Genomic DNA, 17,869 nt, shown 5'->3' with positions numbered 1-17,869 from the left:
GCTCCTTTAACAGAGTCCGTGGGTGAGATCTGAGTGTCAGGCTCCCTATGTGAACTCTCGCTAGCCAGTGACTCCTCCATGTGAGATGAAATCGGAAATAACGGACCCTGGTTGATTTTGCAACCTCATCACTGTTCGCTCCTGGCTCCCTGAGCCTGGGTTCCGCCTGGCTCCCTCTCTGGGTCTCCTGACCCGCTTTAAGTGGGCGGACCTCCCTCCTTGGCTTCTCCTAGATTGGCGGGGAGAATTCACCAATGGGGAGCTCCGGGAGGCGGACCTAGAGCGCCACCAGTTTGAGGAAGACGGGCAGATTTCAAGTTGGCTGCAGCTTGGGCTCCGCTTGGGGGAGGGGCAGCAGGTAAGGCTCCGACCTGGTGGCTCTGACCTGGTTGTATCCCACATTTCCCAAACTAGTTCTCCAGCGCCAAGCTGTGAGATAGATAGACAAAGCTTTCCGGCAGTCTGTTGGATCAGCCTTGTTCTGGCTCCCTATCCTTTCTCCATCGCTATATTAATTAGTATATCAGAAAACCGTATTCTCTTTTGAGCCTCCGCACGAGATATTAAAGCAGAAAGTGAGAAAGACTCACTCTCATACTTCTGACTTTTTGCAATGGCATCAGCTTTCCTGAAATCTGTTATTATTCCCCTAAGAGCCTGACAGACTTCTGTTATATATCCCGACCCAGCTGAAAGGTTATCCACTTCCTACCTGTAGCTTTTATTTTTCAGAATTAATTGTTCCCTAGCATTTTATGCATGCCTCTATTAGAGTACTTAGTGCACCCTCCCTCTTTAATGTTTCTGTTCTCAGAATATAAGGTTTTGTAGGGCAGGTTCTAATACTTAATACACAGTGTCCAATAAACATTAATTAAAGGGAATTAATTGGGGATGCAGAATTTAAACTAATGTTGAGAACAATTAATAAAAAATACAATACAATATAAATTAAGTGGTCTCTTAAAATTAGTGGTTCATAATATAATTGCTCCCACAGGTAGAGAAGGGAGAAAGCTAGGAAGACTGGGATGATTGGGTGGGTGGGTGGGGGTGATTTATGAATCATAAGGTCTCAAGTTTGGAAGAACCCTTAGAAATCATGTATTCATTTATTCAACAAATATTTATTGAGCATCTACTATATGCCAGGCAGTGGTAGACATGGGGATCATAATAAATCCTGTACTATAGACATGCATCCTTCCTCTGATCAATCATAATTTATCCAGCTTCTATTTAATCGATTTTAGTAAAAGAACTCCTTATCTTGCTTTGAGGGTCATCCCATTTTTGGATAGCTGTACTTCAATTAATATCCAACAAATATTCTAAACAAATACATAGATCAACAGAATGCATTCCACTCTTCCATTGTAAAAGACAGAGAGCTGTCCTAGTGGTAACATTCTTAAAAGTAAAGAACATCCATTCCTTTTGTTTTCTGATTTTAGAAGAAATATAATTTATTTTAGAAAATTTGGAAACACATAAAGGTATAAGGGAAAATACCTATTATTTCATAACCATGATTTAGTGATAACTATTATTATTTTAATATGTATCCTTTCAATTTCTGTGTGTATATATATATACATACATATGTATGTATGTATATGTATATACAGTGTGTCTGTAAAGTCATGGTGCACTTTTGACTGGTCACAGGAAAGCAACAAAAGATGATAGAAATGTGAAATCTGCACCAAATAAAAGGAAAACCCTCCCAGTTTCTGTAGGATTATGTGGCAGCATGTGTGTCTGTGCAGATGATGACGTAACACCATGTATTCAGTGGAGCAGCCCACGGCCATGCCAGTCAAGATGTGGACGGTACAGAGGAAAGTTCAGTGTGTTCTATGGCTCACTAAATTCGAATCCGTGACCAAAGTGCAACGTGAATATTGGTGCATTTATAACAAAGCGCCACCACATAGGAATAACATTACTCAGTGGCATAAGCAGTTGAAGGAAACCGGCAGTTTGGTGGAGAAACCCCATTCTGGTAGGCCATCAGTCAGTGACGAGTCTGTAGAGGCTATATGGGATAGCCACCTAAGGAGCCCTAAAAAATCTGTGCGTGAGCCCACATTGAACTGCACTGAGTAGTTCAAAACTGGGAGAGTTTTCCTTTTATTTGGTGCAGATTTCACGTTTCTATCATCTTTTGTTGCTTTCCTCTGACCAGTCAAAAGTGCACCATGACTTTACAGACACACTGTATATTACATAAATAGAGCCATGCAATAAATGCAATTTTATATCATGTTCCTCCCATGGAAATACATTATATTGTGAATTTTTTTTGCCTTTAAATGTTATTTGAAGTAATTTTTATTGCTACATAGTAGCCTAAAATGGGTATTTTGAACTTTTTTAGGCATTCATTTTTTTGTTGGACCGTTTAAGTTATTTCAGAATTTTTGTTACTATGAATATAGCTCTTTGTTGAAAATCATTAAACTTATTTCTCTGAATATATATATATATATGTATATATATATATGTTGATTTCTTTAGGATAGATTTTAAAAATAGGATTAGTGGATTAAGGATATGAACATTAAAAAAGGCTGTTGACTTTGGGTGATGGGAATGCAGCATAATCAAATGTCAAAATAACCTAGAGATCTTTTCTCTGAACATATGTACCCTGATTTATCAATGTCACCCCATTAAAATTAATAAAAAAAAAAAGGCTGTTGATTCAAGTGGTCAAATTGCTTCCTCAAAATATCATGTTCCAGTGAACAATGAGAGTGTCCGTCTCAATAAAACTCATGACAGCCTGATTATTATTTAAATCTTTGTCAGTTTAGCCCTGGCCTGGTAGCTAAATTGGTTAGAACATTGTCCAGATATGCCAAGGTCTTGGGTTTGATCCCACTGGTCAGGGCACATACAAGAATCAACCAATAAATGCATAAATAAGTGGAACAACAAATCAGTGTTTCTTTTTCTGTCTTCCTTTCTCTCTAAAGTTAATAAATAAAAATTTGTAATATATATTTAACATTTATTTTTAAAAAGTTTTTGTCAGTTTGATAAAGAGTGGTTTTATTGGTACTTTTGTCATTTGTCTATTCATGTCCTTTGCACATTTATTCTTTTGGGATGATTTTTTTCCATTCGGATTTCCATGGATTCTAATTTAATGAGTGTTAATTCTTTGTCTTATTTATTGCAAATATAGGAAAGTCTAAACATTAGAATATTCTAGGCCTCAGTCCCTGGATCTCTTAGGACAGTCCCTGGTGCATAATAAGCACTCAGTAAATTTTGTTGAATGAATTAAAATAGTTTTATTTTTATTATTCCCACTTTATAGATGAAGAAAGAAGTTTAGAGACATTGAATAAATTGTTGAAGATTGTGTACCTAAGAAACAATAGAACTTGGATTCACTACATGTACTGCCTTCCTTAAATTCGATGTAATTGTTTTTCTGTATGTTTTGTTGCAGCCTGTTCTCAGTAACTTATACCATAATACACAGTTATACATAATTGGGAATGGGTATGTTTATGAATTGATGTTAATTTTGGAGAAGGAGAATGCAGGGGTGAACACTGGGGAGGGTTGGTATTAAAGAGGAGTAGTTTGGGACCACGTTATGAGAGACTTCAAATATCTTCAAGAATTGAGACTCACAATCTGATTTTTAAAAAAATTTTTTTTAAAGTGAGAGGAGGGGAGGCAGAGACTCTGGAATGCACCCTGACTGGGATCCACCTGGCAAGCCCACTAGGGGGTGATACTCTGCCCATCTGGGGTTTAGCTCCATTGCTCAGCAACTGAGCTCTTCTCAGCACCTAAGGCAAAGGCCATGGAGCTATCCTCAGTGCCCGGCACCAACTCACTCTAATTGAGTGATGGCTACAGGAGGGGAAGAGAGAGAGAGAGAGAGAGAGAGAGAGAGAAATGAATGGGGGAGGGGTGGAGAAGCAGATGAGCGCCTCTCCTGTGTGCCCTGACCTGGAATTGAACCTGGGACTTCCACATGCCAGGCTGATGTGCCAACACTCTACCACTGAGCCAACTCACCAGGGCCAATTACAGTCTTAAATATAAGAGACTCATTGTAATTATTCAGGTGAGTGAGGTAGAGATGGATGGTTTAGCTTCCCAAACGCCAGTTTATTGCCCGAATTAAATAAAATTTTGTCATCTTTCCCCCTACTTTGCGAGTTACTTGATAGGTATGTGAAAACAGAGTTAGATTGATCTAACCTCAAAATTTACAGACTTTTCTTGACTCCTCAGACACCTCACTGCTTTGCAATCATAACAGCTCCCATTTCCATGGTTAGAACTGTATCTGTCTGTCAAGTGGAAAGAGATCTAAGCTAGCTGATTAGTGTTCTTTCCCTTGAAAGGGTCTGAAGACATGGTGATGAATTCTTATTCCTTCTCCAGTGTCTGTGAGACTTCCTCTCTCCCCTAATATGCTCTTTCAATCAGATCATAATTTAATCTATTAACTAACAGCCATTTTTTCTTTATATTTCTTTGTGGCAGTTGGACTTGATATATTACAAATTCCTTTGACCTGTATTTTTCTATCCCTTTCTTCCTACTACATATTATTAGTCTCATCTACTATTGTTGGTATATTTTTTTAAAATTTAAATTAATATTTTTCTCTTATTACAAAAACTAGCTATTCGGTGTAGAAGAAAAAAAATTACAAAAGAAAAAAAAAAAACCCATAAGCAACAACAATTAAAACACCTCAAATTAACCAATGTTAATTTTTGGTGTAGATCTTTTAAAAACATTTTGATTTACATGTGCTTATGTGTGTTTGACAACTTAGATTACTTTATAAATATTTAAAAATCATTTTTACCAATAATTTTTTGCATAATGCCCTTCATTGAGCCATATATTTCTTGTCTAGAGTATTTGTTGGATATTACTCTAGGAACAAATATCCAAATATGGAAAGATCTGCAAAGTGAGATAGGGCATTCTCTCACTAAAGATATTTAAATAGAAAATGAATATCAATTTACTAAATATGGGCCCCAGCTAGTGGTTCAGTGGATAGAGCATTGGCCTGGCATATGGACATCCTGGGTTCAATTCCCAGACAGGGCACACAGGAGAAGCGACCATGCTTCTCTTCCCCTCCCACTCCCCCTTCTCTTCCTTTTCCCTCCTATAGCCGGAACTCAATTGGTTTGAGTGGCAGCCCCAGGAGCTGAGGATGGCTGGGTTGGTTCAGCACATCAGCCACAGGTGCTAAAAATAGCTTAGTTGATTGGAGCATAGCCCCAGACAGGGGTTGCTAGGTAGATTCCAGTGGGGCACATGTGGGAGTCTATCTCACTATCTCCCCTCCTTTTACTTAAAAAAAAACAACAAAACAATATACTAAGTATGGTTTATCAGAGGAAGAATACCAGTCTAGAGTAGAGGATTAATTTTGATCCCTGTTATCTAGCATTGTGTCTGGCATATAGTAGATGCTCAATAAATATTTGTTTCAAGAATGAGTGCATGATTTCTTCTCTTTTCTTTCCTTCTTTCCTTCTTTTCGTTAAGTGCCTTGACCGGCAAGCCCAGGGTTTTAGACGAGATCGGGTGCGTTCAGGGTGGTATGGCTGTAGACAAGCCCAGGGTTTTAAATTGGCAACCTCAGCATTCCAGGTTGATGCTTGCTCCACTGCACCACCACAGGTTGGGCCGAGTGCATGATTTCTCAGGGCTCTTCCAAGTTTGAGACTCTGATTCTTTAAGCCTCCCCTCACCATCCCAGACCTCCTAGTTTTCTCCCTTCTCTGGACTGTGGGAACAATTATATTATGAATCACTAAGAGATCTTAATTATGATACATACTATATTATTTCTTATTGTTCTCTAATATGTTGTTAGTATGTACCCTTAATATTGAAGTAATGAAAATGGTACTTGACCACTTTACCTCTGTGATCCTCCTCCCCCAAACCCATAACTCCAGTCTAATCAGTAGAAGAACATCAGACAAGTTCCAACACAGGAGCATCCTATCATATACCTGACCAATACTCTTCAAAATTGTCCAGGTCATCAAAAACAAGGAAGGTCTTGAGGAATTGTGAATTTCAAATTTCTATTGAATTTTTTTATATAGATTTTATTTATTTTTTAAACTTTTTTTTAATGTTTATTTTATTGATTTTAGAGAGAGAAAGGGAAAGAGCAGGAGAGACACAGGAACACCTGTTCCTGTATGTGCCCTGACCAGGGATCGAACTGGCAACCTCTGTGCTTCGGGATGATGCTCTAACTAACCAACCAATCTGGCCAGGGCTAGATTTTATTTTCTAAAACAACTTTAGATTTGCCCTGGCTGGATAGCTCGGTTGGTTAGAGCGTCCTCTGATACACAGAAGTTGCAGTTCAATCCCAAATCAGGGCACATACAGAACAGATTAATGTTTCTGTCTTTCTCTCTCTCTCCTCCTTCCTCCCTCTCTAAAATCAATAAATAAATTTTAAAAAACAACAACTTTAGATTTATAAAAAGAAAAAAAACAACAACACATAGATAGTAAGGAAAGTTCCTATATGCCCGGGCACAGTTTCCCCTATTATTAGCATCATATATTAGTATGGTACATTAGTCACAATTATAAAACCATATTGACACATAATAATAATAATTATTATTAAGTGGGAGGCAGGGAGGCAGAGAGAAAGACTCTCTCTGCACCCCAACAGGTATCCACCTGGCAAGCCTCCTACCAGATGATGCTTTGCCCATCTGGGGCTGCTGCTCCATTGCTTGCAACCGAGCTGTTTTAGTGCCTGAGGCGAGGCCATGGAGCCATTCTCGGCACCCGGGGCCAACTTGCTCTAACCATTCAGCCATGGCTGTGGGAAGGGAAGAGAGAAAGAGAGAGAAGGAGGACAGGGAGGGGTGGAGAAGCAGATGGTTGCTTCTCCTGTGTGTTCTGACTGGGAATCGAACCTGGGACTTCGCACACTGGGCTGACACTCTACAGCTGAGCTAACCAGCCAGGGCCCATTATAATTATTTGAGGTCATATTTGATTCATATTTTCTTAGTTTTACCTACTGCTCTTTTTCTGTTGCAGGATTTCATACCGCATTACACTTAGTTGTCATGTCGTATTACATGTCTTAATATGTGTGTGTGTGTGTGTATATATATATATATATATATATATATATATATATGTATCTGTATGTATATACATGGAAATAAAATTAAAAGGATACATATTAAAATATTAACCCTTTGAGTAGTATGAACGTTCATGTATGTCCTCGTGCCTCCTGACCACCCAGAATATGACCTTACAAAAACTTTTAAAAATGTGTAAGGTGGTCCGGGTCGGTTGGCTCAGTGGTAGAGTGTCAGCCCTGTGTGTGGAAGTCTTGGGTTTGATTCCCGGTCAGGGCACACAGGAGAAGCGACCATCTGCTTCTCCACCCCTCCCCCTCTCCTTCCTCTCTGTCTCTCTCTTCCCCTCCCACAGCCAAGGCTCCATTGGAGCAAAGTTTGCCCGGGTGCTTAGGATGGCTTCATGGCCTCCACCTCAGGTGCTAGAATGGCTCCAGCTGCAACAGAGGAATGCCCTAGATGGGCTGAGCATCGCCCCCTGATGGGCATGACGGGTGGATTCCGGTCAGGCGCATGCGGGAGTTTGTCTCTCTGCCTCCGTGCTTCTAACTTAGGGAGAAAAAATGTGTAAGGCAACATTTAAAAAAGGCAAATGTATGTTCTTCTTGTTTCCATAAATTGGTTATCAAACAAACATGATTTTAAGTTAATAAAACTGTAACTGAAACTAATTTAATTTTTTTTTTTTTTTTTTTTTTTTGTATTTTTCTGAAGCTGGAAACGAGAATAGACAGTCAGACAGACTCCCGCATGCGCCCGACCGGGATCCACCCGGCACGCCCACCAGGGGCGAGGCTCTGCCCACCAGGGGGCGATGCTCTGCCCCTCCAGGCGTCGCTCAGCCGCGACCAGAGCCACTCTAGCGCCTGGGGCAGAGGCCAAGGAGCCATCCCCAGCGCCCGGGCCATCTTTGCTCCAATGGAGCCTTGGCTGTGGGAGGGGAAGAGAGAGACAGAGAGGAAGAAGGGGGTGGGGGGTGGAGAAGCAAATGGGTGCTTCTCCTATGTGCCCTGGCCGGGAATCGAACCCGGGTCCCCCGCACGCCAGGCCGATGCTCTACCGCTGAGCCAACCGGCCAGGGCCTAATTTAATTTTTTGAAAAAAAACTTACTTCCAGGGGTCAGTGAACATGAAAAATACTCACTACTCGAAGGGTTAATAATGCTTATCACTACATGATGGTTATTATGAAGTAACAGGTATGTTTCTTTATACCTTTATGTATTTGCTAGTTTTCTAGAATAAATGTATATTACTCCTGTAATCAGAAAACAAAAGGGATGGCATCCTGGCCCTAGCTCAGTTGGTTAGAGCATCATCTGATTTGTGGGTTTAATTCCTGGTCAGGGCACATACAGGAACAGATGATGTTCTGTCTGTCGCTTTTTCTATTAAAAAAACAAAAATTAAAAAATTTTTTGGAAAAGACATGGAGTTTTTCTATTCTTTATTTTTTTTAGAACAGAAATAAAAGTTTATTGTACAAAATTAAGGCCTTTACATTTCATAGTTCACTAAGGCTAAAGAAATACTAGGTAATTTTTAAAAATCTACACAAAAATTTCACTTTCACTTCTTCCCACCCCCAACTTTTAAATTAGTCAGACTAAATGTTATCAAAACTAACACTATAAATAATATCAAGTCCTTTAAAGACAACTATCCCAAATGTAATTTCTCAGCATTGGTGATCTACCTGGCATGGGATGGTGTGATCTTCAATCACTGTGAGGCATCCCTGGCAGCTCCAGCCTGTCTTTCATTCAAATTTAGTAAATGCAATGCCATGCCTCCCAGGTACCAAATGTACTTCCTTGAACAAGAAACTGATTAAACAGCATGGATAATATCATCTCATTAATCTATTCTGGTAATTTATTAAGGAATAAAATATAATTTAGAGGGTAATCAGGGACCTGAGAATTTGGTGTTGCATTTCCTTGGGTATTAGCTGAACTTGGTGCTCCCTGACCAAGTTTTTTATAATTAGTTATTTCTGTCTGTTCCACAGTTTTAACGTTTTTTCTTTGTCAGCAAAGGTGCCACACATTTTAGATATTATATCAGAATTTGTTTTTGCATAAGGGATTCATATTGGTTTACCATGAAATGGAAATCCTTGTAACTGTCTCAAGGCGTTTGTAAATAAGACCAGTGCTTTAAATATAACAAAGGCGGCCCTGGCCGGTTGGCTCAGCGGTAGAGCGTCGGCCTAGCGTGCGGAGAACCCGGGTTCGATTCCCGGCCAGGGCACACAGGAGAAGCGCTTCTCCACCCCTCCGCCGCGCTTTCCTCTCTGTCTCTCTCTTCCCCTCCCGCAGCCAAGGCTCCATTGGAGCAAAGATGGCCCGGGCGCTGGGGATGGCTCTGTGGCCTCTGCCTCAGGCGCTAGAGTGGCTCTGGTCGCAACATGGCGACACCCAGGATGGGCAGAGCGTCGCCCCATGGTGGGCGTGCCGGGTGGATCCCGGTCGGGCGCATGCGGGAGTCTGACTGTCTCTCCCTGTTTCCAGCTTCAGAAAAATGAAAAAAAAAAAAAATAAATATAACAAAGGCTTGTCCCCTCATCTCCATGGTCTTTAAAGCCACAATATAGCCTGACCAGGCAGTGGTGTAGTGGATACAGCATTGGACTGGGACGCAGAGGACCCAGGTTCGAAACCCAGCTTGAGCATGGGATCACCGGCTTGAGCACAGGATCACTGGCTTGAGTATGGGATCATAGACATGACGCTATGGTTGCTAGCTTGATCCAAGGTCACTGGCTTGAGCAAGGGGTCACTCACTCTGCTGTAGCCCCACCCCCTTCCCCCTGTCAAGGCACATATGAGAAAGCAATCAATGAACAACTAAGGTGCCACAACAAAGAATTGATGCTTCTCATCTCTCTCTCTCTCTCCCTGTCTGTCCCTATCTGTCCCTCTCTCTGTCTCTGTCACACACACACACAAAAGGCACAATATGTACCACATGGCCAAACTGAGAAAACAGGGCATATGGAGATCTCTTCAGTTTTTTATGGTTTGATCTGCTATCCATCTTTTGAGTAAAATTGTTCAAATAGCTTCAGGCTGGCATGGGTGCTGTGTCCTGCAAGAATAGAATGTTCTTTATTTCTAAGAATGCTACCACTAGGGCCCTGGCCAGATAGCTCAATCAGTTAGAGCTTCATCCCAATATGCCAAAGTTGCATGTTTGATCTGTAGTCAGGGCACACAAAGGAATCAACCACTGAATGCATAAATAAATGGGACAACAAACTGATGTTTCTCTCTCTCTTTCTCAAATCAATAAATAAAAAAAAATTTTAAATGCTAACCATGAGAACAGCTGTACCTCTTTTACAATGGAAGGGTGGACCTTCCTTGTTTTTGGTGGCTTTGACAGTGTTAAAGGGTACTGATGAGGTATATGATAGGATGCTCCTCTGCTGGAATTTGATGTTTTTCTCATGATTAGACTGAGGTTATGGGTTTGGGTGAGGAGGATCACAGAGGTAAAGTGGTAGAGTACCATTTTCATCACTTCAGTATTAAGGGTACATACTAACAACATGATTTAATGTTGTTGATATTGACCTTGTTGGTCTCCTGACTGAAGTAATACTTGTCCAGTTTCTCCATTTTAAAGTTACTTACCCCCCTTCCAAAAATTGTATTGGACAGAATTCCCATATGCAGCTCATACTTAAGGAGAGGGTAGTTCTACTATCCATCTCTCTGTCTTTAGGGGAGTATGCATAATGTATTTGGAATTCTGCACGAGAGCTTTGTATTTTCCCCCCATGTATTAATTTATTTAATAATTTATTTATAGTAATAAATAAAAAGTGGTATGGACTCATGGATATTTATTTTATACTTTTGGTATATAATCCACTACTACTTTATTTTATTGCTGAAATTGTTTCAGCTTTTGCCATTGGGAATGCTTTCATTTGACTCCTATGTGCCTTGACATAGCCCCCACCAGTGTGTGTGTTGTAGGTTTTTTGTTTTGTTTTAGCACTTCCTTATTTTCTGGCACTAGAAGATAACTTCAGACTCATCTTGTATATTTTCTACCCCAGTTCTAGAATCAGTCATTTCTCCAAGAAACCTTAGTTCCTTTTATTAGACAATGGTATTAGAAACAAAGATATGGGTGCTAGATATGTCCCTTACTACTGGGGTATCATTTCTTTCAAGTTTCATTTTCATTTAGTGCCTTTATCCCCATTCTAGCTGCATCTGACTCCCTCAAGACTGATGATGACAAGAGGCAGAGTTCAGTTCAGTAGCAGGAGGAGTTTTCAGTTCATGAGAATTGATCACAGTGGAATGGGCTGCCGTGGGACAGAATGGACAGCCTGAGGAAAATGCCACCAGCAGCAGAATAGCTAACAGCTGACAGAGTGGAGTACTACACTGGGAGGGGGTTTGAACTACAGGACTCTATGAGTTCTTCCAATTCTAAGTTTTGTGCTTCCAAGTGGTGTTTTAAAAGATCAGTTTGATTGTAATAGTTCTCCTCTTTCCCCACTGCCACCCACACCACCACTGACAGTAAGATTGACGGCGCGGCATACCTGTGCCCCCACAGTGCCTGACACACTACTTTTTTTTATGGCATACGCTTAATACATATTTTGTTGAAATGCATTGAGTTGGGCACTGAAATGGGTCTGAGTCATTCACTTGGCAATCTTCCATGTGTACTTTCTGTTCACTAATAAACCATTGCTCACCTTGGAGGTTAAAAAAGCATTGAATTGGAGCCTGGTTGGGTTTGGAAAGCCATAGAGAGAAGGAATTAAAAGGTCATATGTAGATATTCAGATGGTGATAAATACCAAATTGGCTTAGAGATGTAGGGAAATTTTATCCAAGGGTCTAATCACTTTCCCCTTTGTGCTTCAGTTTCACTATATTGCAGTTATCTGTCCCGTTGAGACCATGTCTCAGCCATGTTTATAGTTCTAGAAATACCCTGCTTGGCACTATGGCTTTTCAATCAAAATTTGTTGAATTACACTGGCTTTTCAGGTCCCAGGGATTAAGTGTTTTATACCCCCTTGGCTTTCCATCCATTCTACTGTACTTTTTCTCTTTGTTTTTGTCTTTATCAGGTTTTTCTCACTGGATCTCTGAATACCCAGGCCCCCTTCACCATGGCCAGCCGGGGTGGGGGCCGGGGCCGGGGCCGGGGCCAGTTGACCTTCAACATGGAGGCAGTGGGTATAGGGAAGGGGGATGCTCTGCCCCCACCCACTCTACAACCTTCTCCACTCTTCCCCGTGAGTGTCTGACCTCCCTCCCCAAGCCTCCCAAGTGCCCCTGGCTGACTGTATATAATCCTGGGTTTCTCCTGGGCCATCACAAAACCATCTTCATGTTGCTCCTCCCTGTCTCTGTGCACCCAACTCACATGGGATATTTTCCAGGCAAGGAAGTGTCTACACTTCTCTCTATTCCAGTTCCCCAGCTTTCAAAATGCTGTGTTGCTCCCCTCATTATCCTTTGAACCTCTGCTTGAGGAAAATGAACCTTTGCTTCAAAGGATAACGAGGAGAGCTGGATTAAATTTGGGGGAGACACCCTCCTGGATTTGTACTCCAGCATTTTCTCCCTGGACTGACCACTGCCCCTGCCTCCTTAGCTGTTGGAGTTCCGCCCAGTGCCTTTGCCCTCAGGAGAGGAAGGGGAATATGTCCTGGCACTGAAGCAGGAGCTACGAGGGGCCATGAGGCAGCTCCCCTATTTCATTCGGCCAGCTGTTCCCAAGAGAGGTCAGTTGGAATGCTAGCATCATGTTCTGAGTGCCTTTCATAAGCAGCGCCCTATATTCAGTACTCCTGGGGGCCAGAGATACCAGAAGAGGCGCAGGAAGCTCACTGTCTAACTGAGGAGATCATAATAATTACCCCCACATTTGAAGTGCATAACAGTATCCATGATTTGTTTTGTGTCTCACAATAGTCTTGGGACAGTAGGAGGTTAAGTATTAAGATGCCCTTTTCACATGTATAAATGGGGGGATGTATTATAATTTTTAACAATGGATATTACAGACACTCTGGGGTACCCTGCTAAGTAAAGTATAACGTTTTTGGTTATTGGATCTGGAGAAGTCAGGGAGACCAGGAGGGACTGGAGAAGGGGGTGCATTTGGGAGGTTTGTTATAGTGGATATATACTAACTGCTGTGGAAGTACAATATTTCAGGATATTGACAACTGGTGCTTTATGACTGAATTTCAGAGGGAGAAAAGACTTAAGTTAACCCCATGAACAAGGAATAAAGGGAAGATGGAAACCTTGGTGTGTTGCTCTATAGTATACTTTTCCTATATCACACTACTTCTTGATATAGTCATGCCTTTGGGTAAAGGGAGATAACAAAACCACTGTGATTTTAGATGACAAAGGGAGAGGTTACAGAACTGCTGAAGGTCCTCACTGAAGCTAACCCCTTGGGTTTTGGGTTAGGGTTGAGGGAACAGATATTCCCAAGTATTGAGAGGGTCGCCCTCAGGAACAACACTGTTTGTGGCCCCTGAAAGGATAAAACTTTGATCCTTGGCCTCTGACCCCTCAGATGTGGAGCGTTACTCAGACAAATATCAGATGTCAGGGCCGATTGACAATGCCATCGATTGGAACCCTGGTAGGTAATGGGCCCTTTCATTGACTGCCTGTCATTCAAATATTTGAGATGCCTCAAGCCACCAGCCACCACTCCATTCACCCTCCTCTGTCCCCTCTCCACCCCATTCAGTATTTATAAACTGTAGCTCTAGATATGCTAGCAAACACTCTCCAGCTCTACCTAAAAACCTATTAAATAGCCCTTACTCCCCTGGAGGCGTCCAAGCCATCATTTTGTTTCAAGCAACTTTGACCCAGCCCTTTTTTTCTTCAGCTTTATTTCAACCCTTATCTCGTTTTTAAAACCAGTCATCATTCATAAGAGATCCCAGGCAGTGTCTTACTGACTTTTACATTCCCACTATTCCCAGATTGGCGACGTCTACCACGGGAGCTAAGGATCCGAGTGCGGAAGCTACAGAAGGAGCGTGAGTGTATCTGGAAAAATGAGGGAAAAGAGAGGTTTCCTTCTTCAACTGGAGGGCCAAGTTGGCTTGCCAGCCCTCCCAATTCCTACACAAAGCACCCAGTATTGTTGCTGGATGCTGTGGTGGCCACATGAGGGTAGCAGAGTGACATGGTCTCTGCAGGAAGGTGGGTAGAAAGCTAACAAGAAGTTTGCTCTCTAATGTTGTGGTGTTGATCATTTTTTGATTATCTCACCAGGGACCACCATTCTGCTCCCCAAGAGACACCCTAAGACCACAGAAGATAAAGAGGAAACAATACAGAAACTAGAGGTAGGAGGAAGTGTGTATAGAGACCCAGATCTGTTCCATCCTCTTTGGCCCATGTATGCCGCAATTTTTCCCATCTGTGAGCTAAGCCTGAGTTTGTCTTCCTATCCATTTTCACATAAGAACCTGGAGAAGAAGGAAGAAGAAGTAACCTCAGAGGAAGATGAAGAAAAAGAAGAAGAAGAAAAGGAAGAGAAAGAAGAGGAGTATGACGAAGAAGAATATGAAGAGGTGAAGGGGACCTCCTTCCATTGGCAGTTCCTCTCTTTTGCCCTCTTGTCCTCTTGCCCTCGTTAACTCGGGATCTGAACTCTGTTTACCAAGGATGTTCTCGCTTGACCAGTGGTGGTACAGTGGATAGAGCGTTGACCTGGGACACTGAGATACCAGGTTCCAAACCCTGAGGTCACCAGCTTGAGCGTGGGGTTGCCGTGGGATCATAGACATGATCCCATGGTTGCTGGCTTGAAGCCCAAGGTCACTGGCTTGAGCAAGGGGTTGCTGGCTTGGCTAGAATGCCCAAGTCAAAGCACATATGAGAAGCAATCAATGAAAATGATGCAACTACAAGTTGATGCTCCTCATCTCTCTCCCTTCCTGTCTGTCTATCTGTCTCAAAAGAGAAAAAAAAAGGCCCTGGCCGGTTTACTCAGTGGTTAGAGTGTTGGCCCAGTGTGTGGACATCCTGGGTTGGAGCCCTGGTCAGGGCATCCATGAGAAGCAACCATCAGCTTCTCTTCCCCTCCCTCTCCCACTTCTCTATCACAGCCAGTGGGTTCAGCATTGACCTCAGGCCCTGAGGATAGCTTGGGTGATTTGAGCATGGGCCCCAGATGGGGTTGCTGGGTGGGTCCTGCTCAGGGTGAATTTCGGAGTCTATCTCCCCACCTCTCACTTAAAAAAAAAAAAAAGAATGTTCTCTTCAGAGGTTTGGGAGGCTCAAAGGAGATAGTGCCCCCAAATGCCCTTCACTCCACTCTATATAACCATAGGCTCTTCTAAAGAGAGAACTACAACTGGAAGGGATTTCTAGGCCTGGAATGGTGTGATTGGGATAGAAGGGATCTGGAGAATGCCAAATGCATGCCTGACTTCTTTATTTTCTATTCCAGGAAACTGATTACATCATGTCATATTTTGACAATGGAGAGGACTTTGGGGGTGACAGTGATGACAATATGGATGAGGCTATATACTGAAGAAGAACCCCAAACCAGTGTTTTTCAACCACCAGTCCTCCGCCAGAAATTTCGGGCCGGTCTGTGAAAGAGTTAACCACCTCAATGTTGTGTGAAGATTATAGACCCAATGATCTCAATTGAATTTGTTTTTGCTCAGGGTTATTTCTGCCTTAATGGTCCCTGAAATAATTCTCTTATTTTCACCAGCCCCCAAGTATAAAAAGTTTAAAAATCACTGCCCTAAACAACACCCTTGGCCTTCATATCTTTCTGATTTAGGATACAGAAAATTAAGTGTCCCTATTACTTGGCTTTGTGGACAAGCAAATCATTTGCTCAGAGTCCAGATAACCTGTTTAGTTCCTGGAGAGAGTAATGGAGGAATGACAACAGACAGCTCTTTTTTTCTACCCTCCCCCTCTGAAGCCCTTGTATCGCTTCAGATGTCTTGGGGAAAGGGCAGAGGACCAATGTCTTCATTGTATGAAAGGGAGAAAGGAGGGTTGAGAGAAGAACTGGGATTGTTAGATATGCGATAGCTGTACACATGCCCTTGCCCATTTTTTTATATTTCTTTGTGGCGATAATTGAGGGTGGGAGCAGCTAGGAGAAGTAAAGCCAGTTTTATATTTTTAAATATAATATTTTTATCTGTCTCCCTGTTCAGGGTGAGGCCTGGTAGGAGAGGGCTGGGGGAATGAAGCGGACACCTGGCTGAGGCATTATCTCCTTACCTGTCAGAGTCCAGTGTGGCACCTTGAGGGCTACAGCCTTCCTGTCCTTTGCCTCTTCCCTCCCACCCCAATGATGGTACCCATGCTCCCAATCTAGCCCTGCTTAGGAACGTTCAGGAAAGTCATCTGCAGGGCTGTGCAGAGTGAGTAGTAGAGAAACACATCTCATGCCCTGAAGATCAGCTGACTTCTGAGCCTCGGTCCTTAGGCCACAGCAACACAATTGTGCCTGTTCACATGTGTTCACAGGGACAGGCCCTCTCCCACACTTGACTTTGATCTTGTCCTTATTTACACAGAATGATTACAGCTACTTTTGTGGGGAAAGTGAGAAAGCCAAGTGGGGGAGGGAATAGGGAAGAGATGCTGATTCTTTTTATCTTTTTATTTTACTGATTTGAGAGAGAGAGAGAGAGAGAAACATCAACTTGTTGTTCCACCTATTCATGTACCCATTGGTTGATTCTTGTATGTGCCCTGACTGGGTATCGAACATGCAACCGTGGCATATTGGGATGATCCTCTTAACTAACTGAGCTACTCGGCCATGGCAGTGCTGATCTTCTTCAGCATGCTCACCCTCTTCCAGGCCCTGGAGACCCTACTTTGAAAAATATGTCTGTGCAGGTGGAGCCCCCTGAATATTCTATTCTTCACTTCTAGAATCCACTGTGTGGCTGCATTGCAGTTTTCTTTTTTTGGTTCTTCCTTTGTGGAATTTAGTTAGCCTTTCTCACTTCCTTCTTTCAGGGGAAAAGGGCAAGCAGTGTTGCTTTACAGGAAGTAAACAAGGTGGGGAGGAGGGGGGTGATTTAAGGACATTCACAGCTCCCAGAGAAGCTTCTGTAACCATATAGCTCTCCCTTGGGTGAGGTCACCTCCCTAAGCTCTGATTGGCTTTTGAAGAAGCCCTGGATCAATTGATTGGTTCCAGCCACTTGACATGCAGCAGTCACAGGCTAGCTGTGTGTCTGGAATAAGAATCGAATAAGGAGGCAGGTATAGATACCGATTCTATTGAACATTTGAAAGTCATAAAGGTGGGATGCAGGAGAACCTTCAAGAAATTCCCCAACCATATACAGGTTGGCAGAATGAATTCCTTACAACATCAAGTGACAGAGACTGACAACCTAATGTTAGGTATTTCTGACCCCGTTGTAAAGAATAGGGGCTGTGACTTCATTGAGGGAAGGCCCCTTAAAAGCCTAACATGGGTGCAATAGTAGGTGTTATGGTAGAAGTAGCCAAGAAAACAGAGAAGGAAACTGGAATAGAAACAGAACATTCCAGAGTTATTGAGCAATTTGTGATGATGAATGTGTTTCCTTTTTTAGTTCTCTGAGGTGTTATGAGTGGAGTGGGAGTGAGGAGAGGACCTGTCCCTGGGGTTTCCTAGTCACACTATATGGCTAGGGAGAAATCAGCAAGAAACAAAACTAAAACACACTGAAAAAC

The 17,869-nt window shown here is 42.4% G+C and overlaps 1 protein-coding gene and 1 pseudogene across 1 annotated transcript; one reads left to right on the top strand and one right to left on the bottom strand.

The window, feature by feature from the left end:
• The first annotated feature begins 278 nt into the window (after positions 1-278).
• On the top strand, positions 279-15,819 carry POLR3GL (RNA polymerase III subunit GL). Its single transcript, XM_066362082.1, has 8 exons — positions 279-358; positions 12,241-12,408; positions 12,771-12,900; positions 13,710-13,778; positions 14,131-14,187; positions 14,426-14,499; positions 14,620-14,727; positions 15,609-15,819. Exons 2-8 carry the CDS (start codon positions 12,283-12,285, stop codon positions 15,693-15,695), a joined length of 651 nt encoding a protein of 216 aa, XP_066218179.1. The 5' UTR covers positions 279-358; positions 12,241-12,282; the 3' UTR covers positions 15,696-15,819.
• On the bottom strand, positions 8,793-10,756 carry LOC136392051 (U2 small nuclear ribonucleoprotein B'' pseudogene; annotated as a pseudogene).
• Positions 15,820-17,869: the final 2,050 nt, after the last annotated feature.

This window comes from Saccopteryx leptura, chromosome 2 (genome assembly GCF_036850995.1).
Source record: "Saccopteryx leptura isolate mSacLep1 chromosome 2, mSacLep1_pri_phased_curated, whole genome shotgun sequence".
In the NCBI taxonomy this organism is placed as follows: Eukaryota; Metazoa; Chordata; class Mammalia; order Chiroptera; family Emballonuridae; genus Saccopteryx; species Saccopteryx leptura.
Note: the sequence above shows the minus strand (reverse complement) of the source record. Positions and strands in the feature narration are given on the sequence as shown.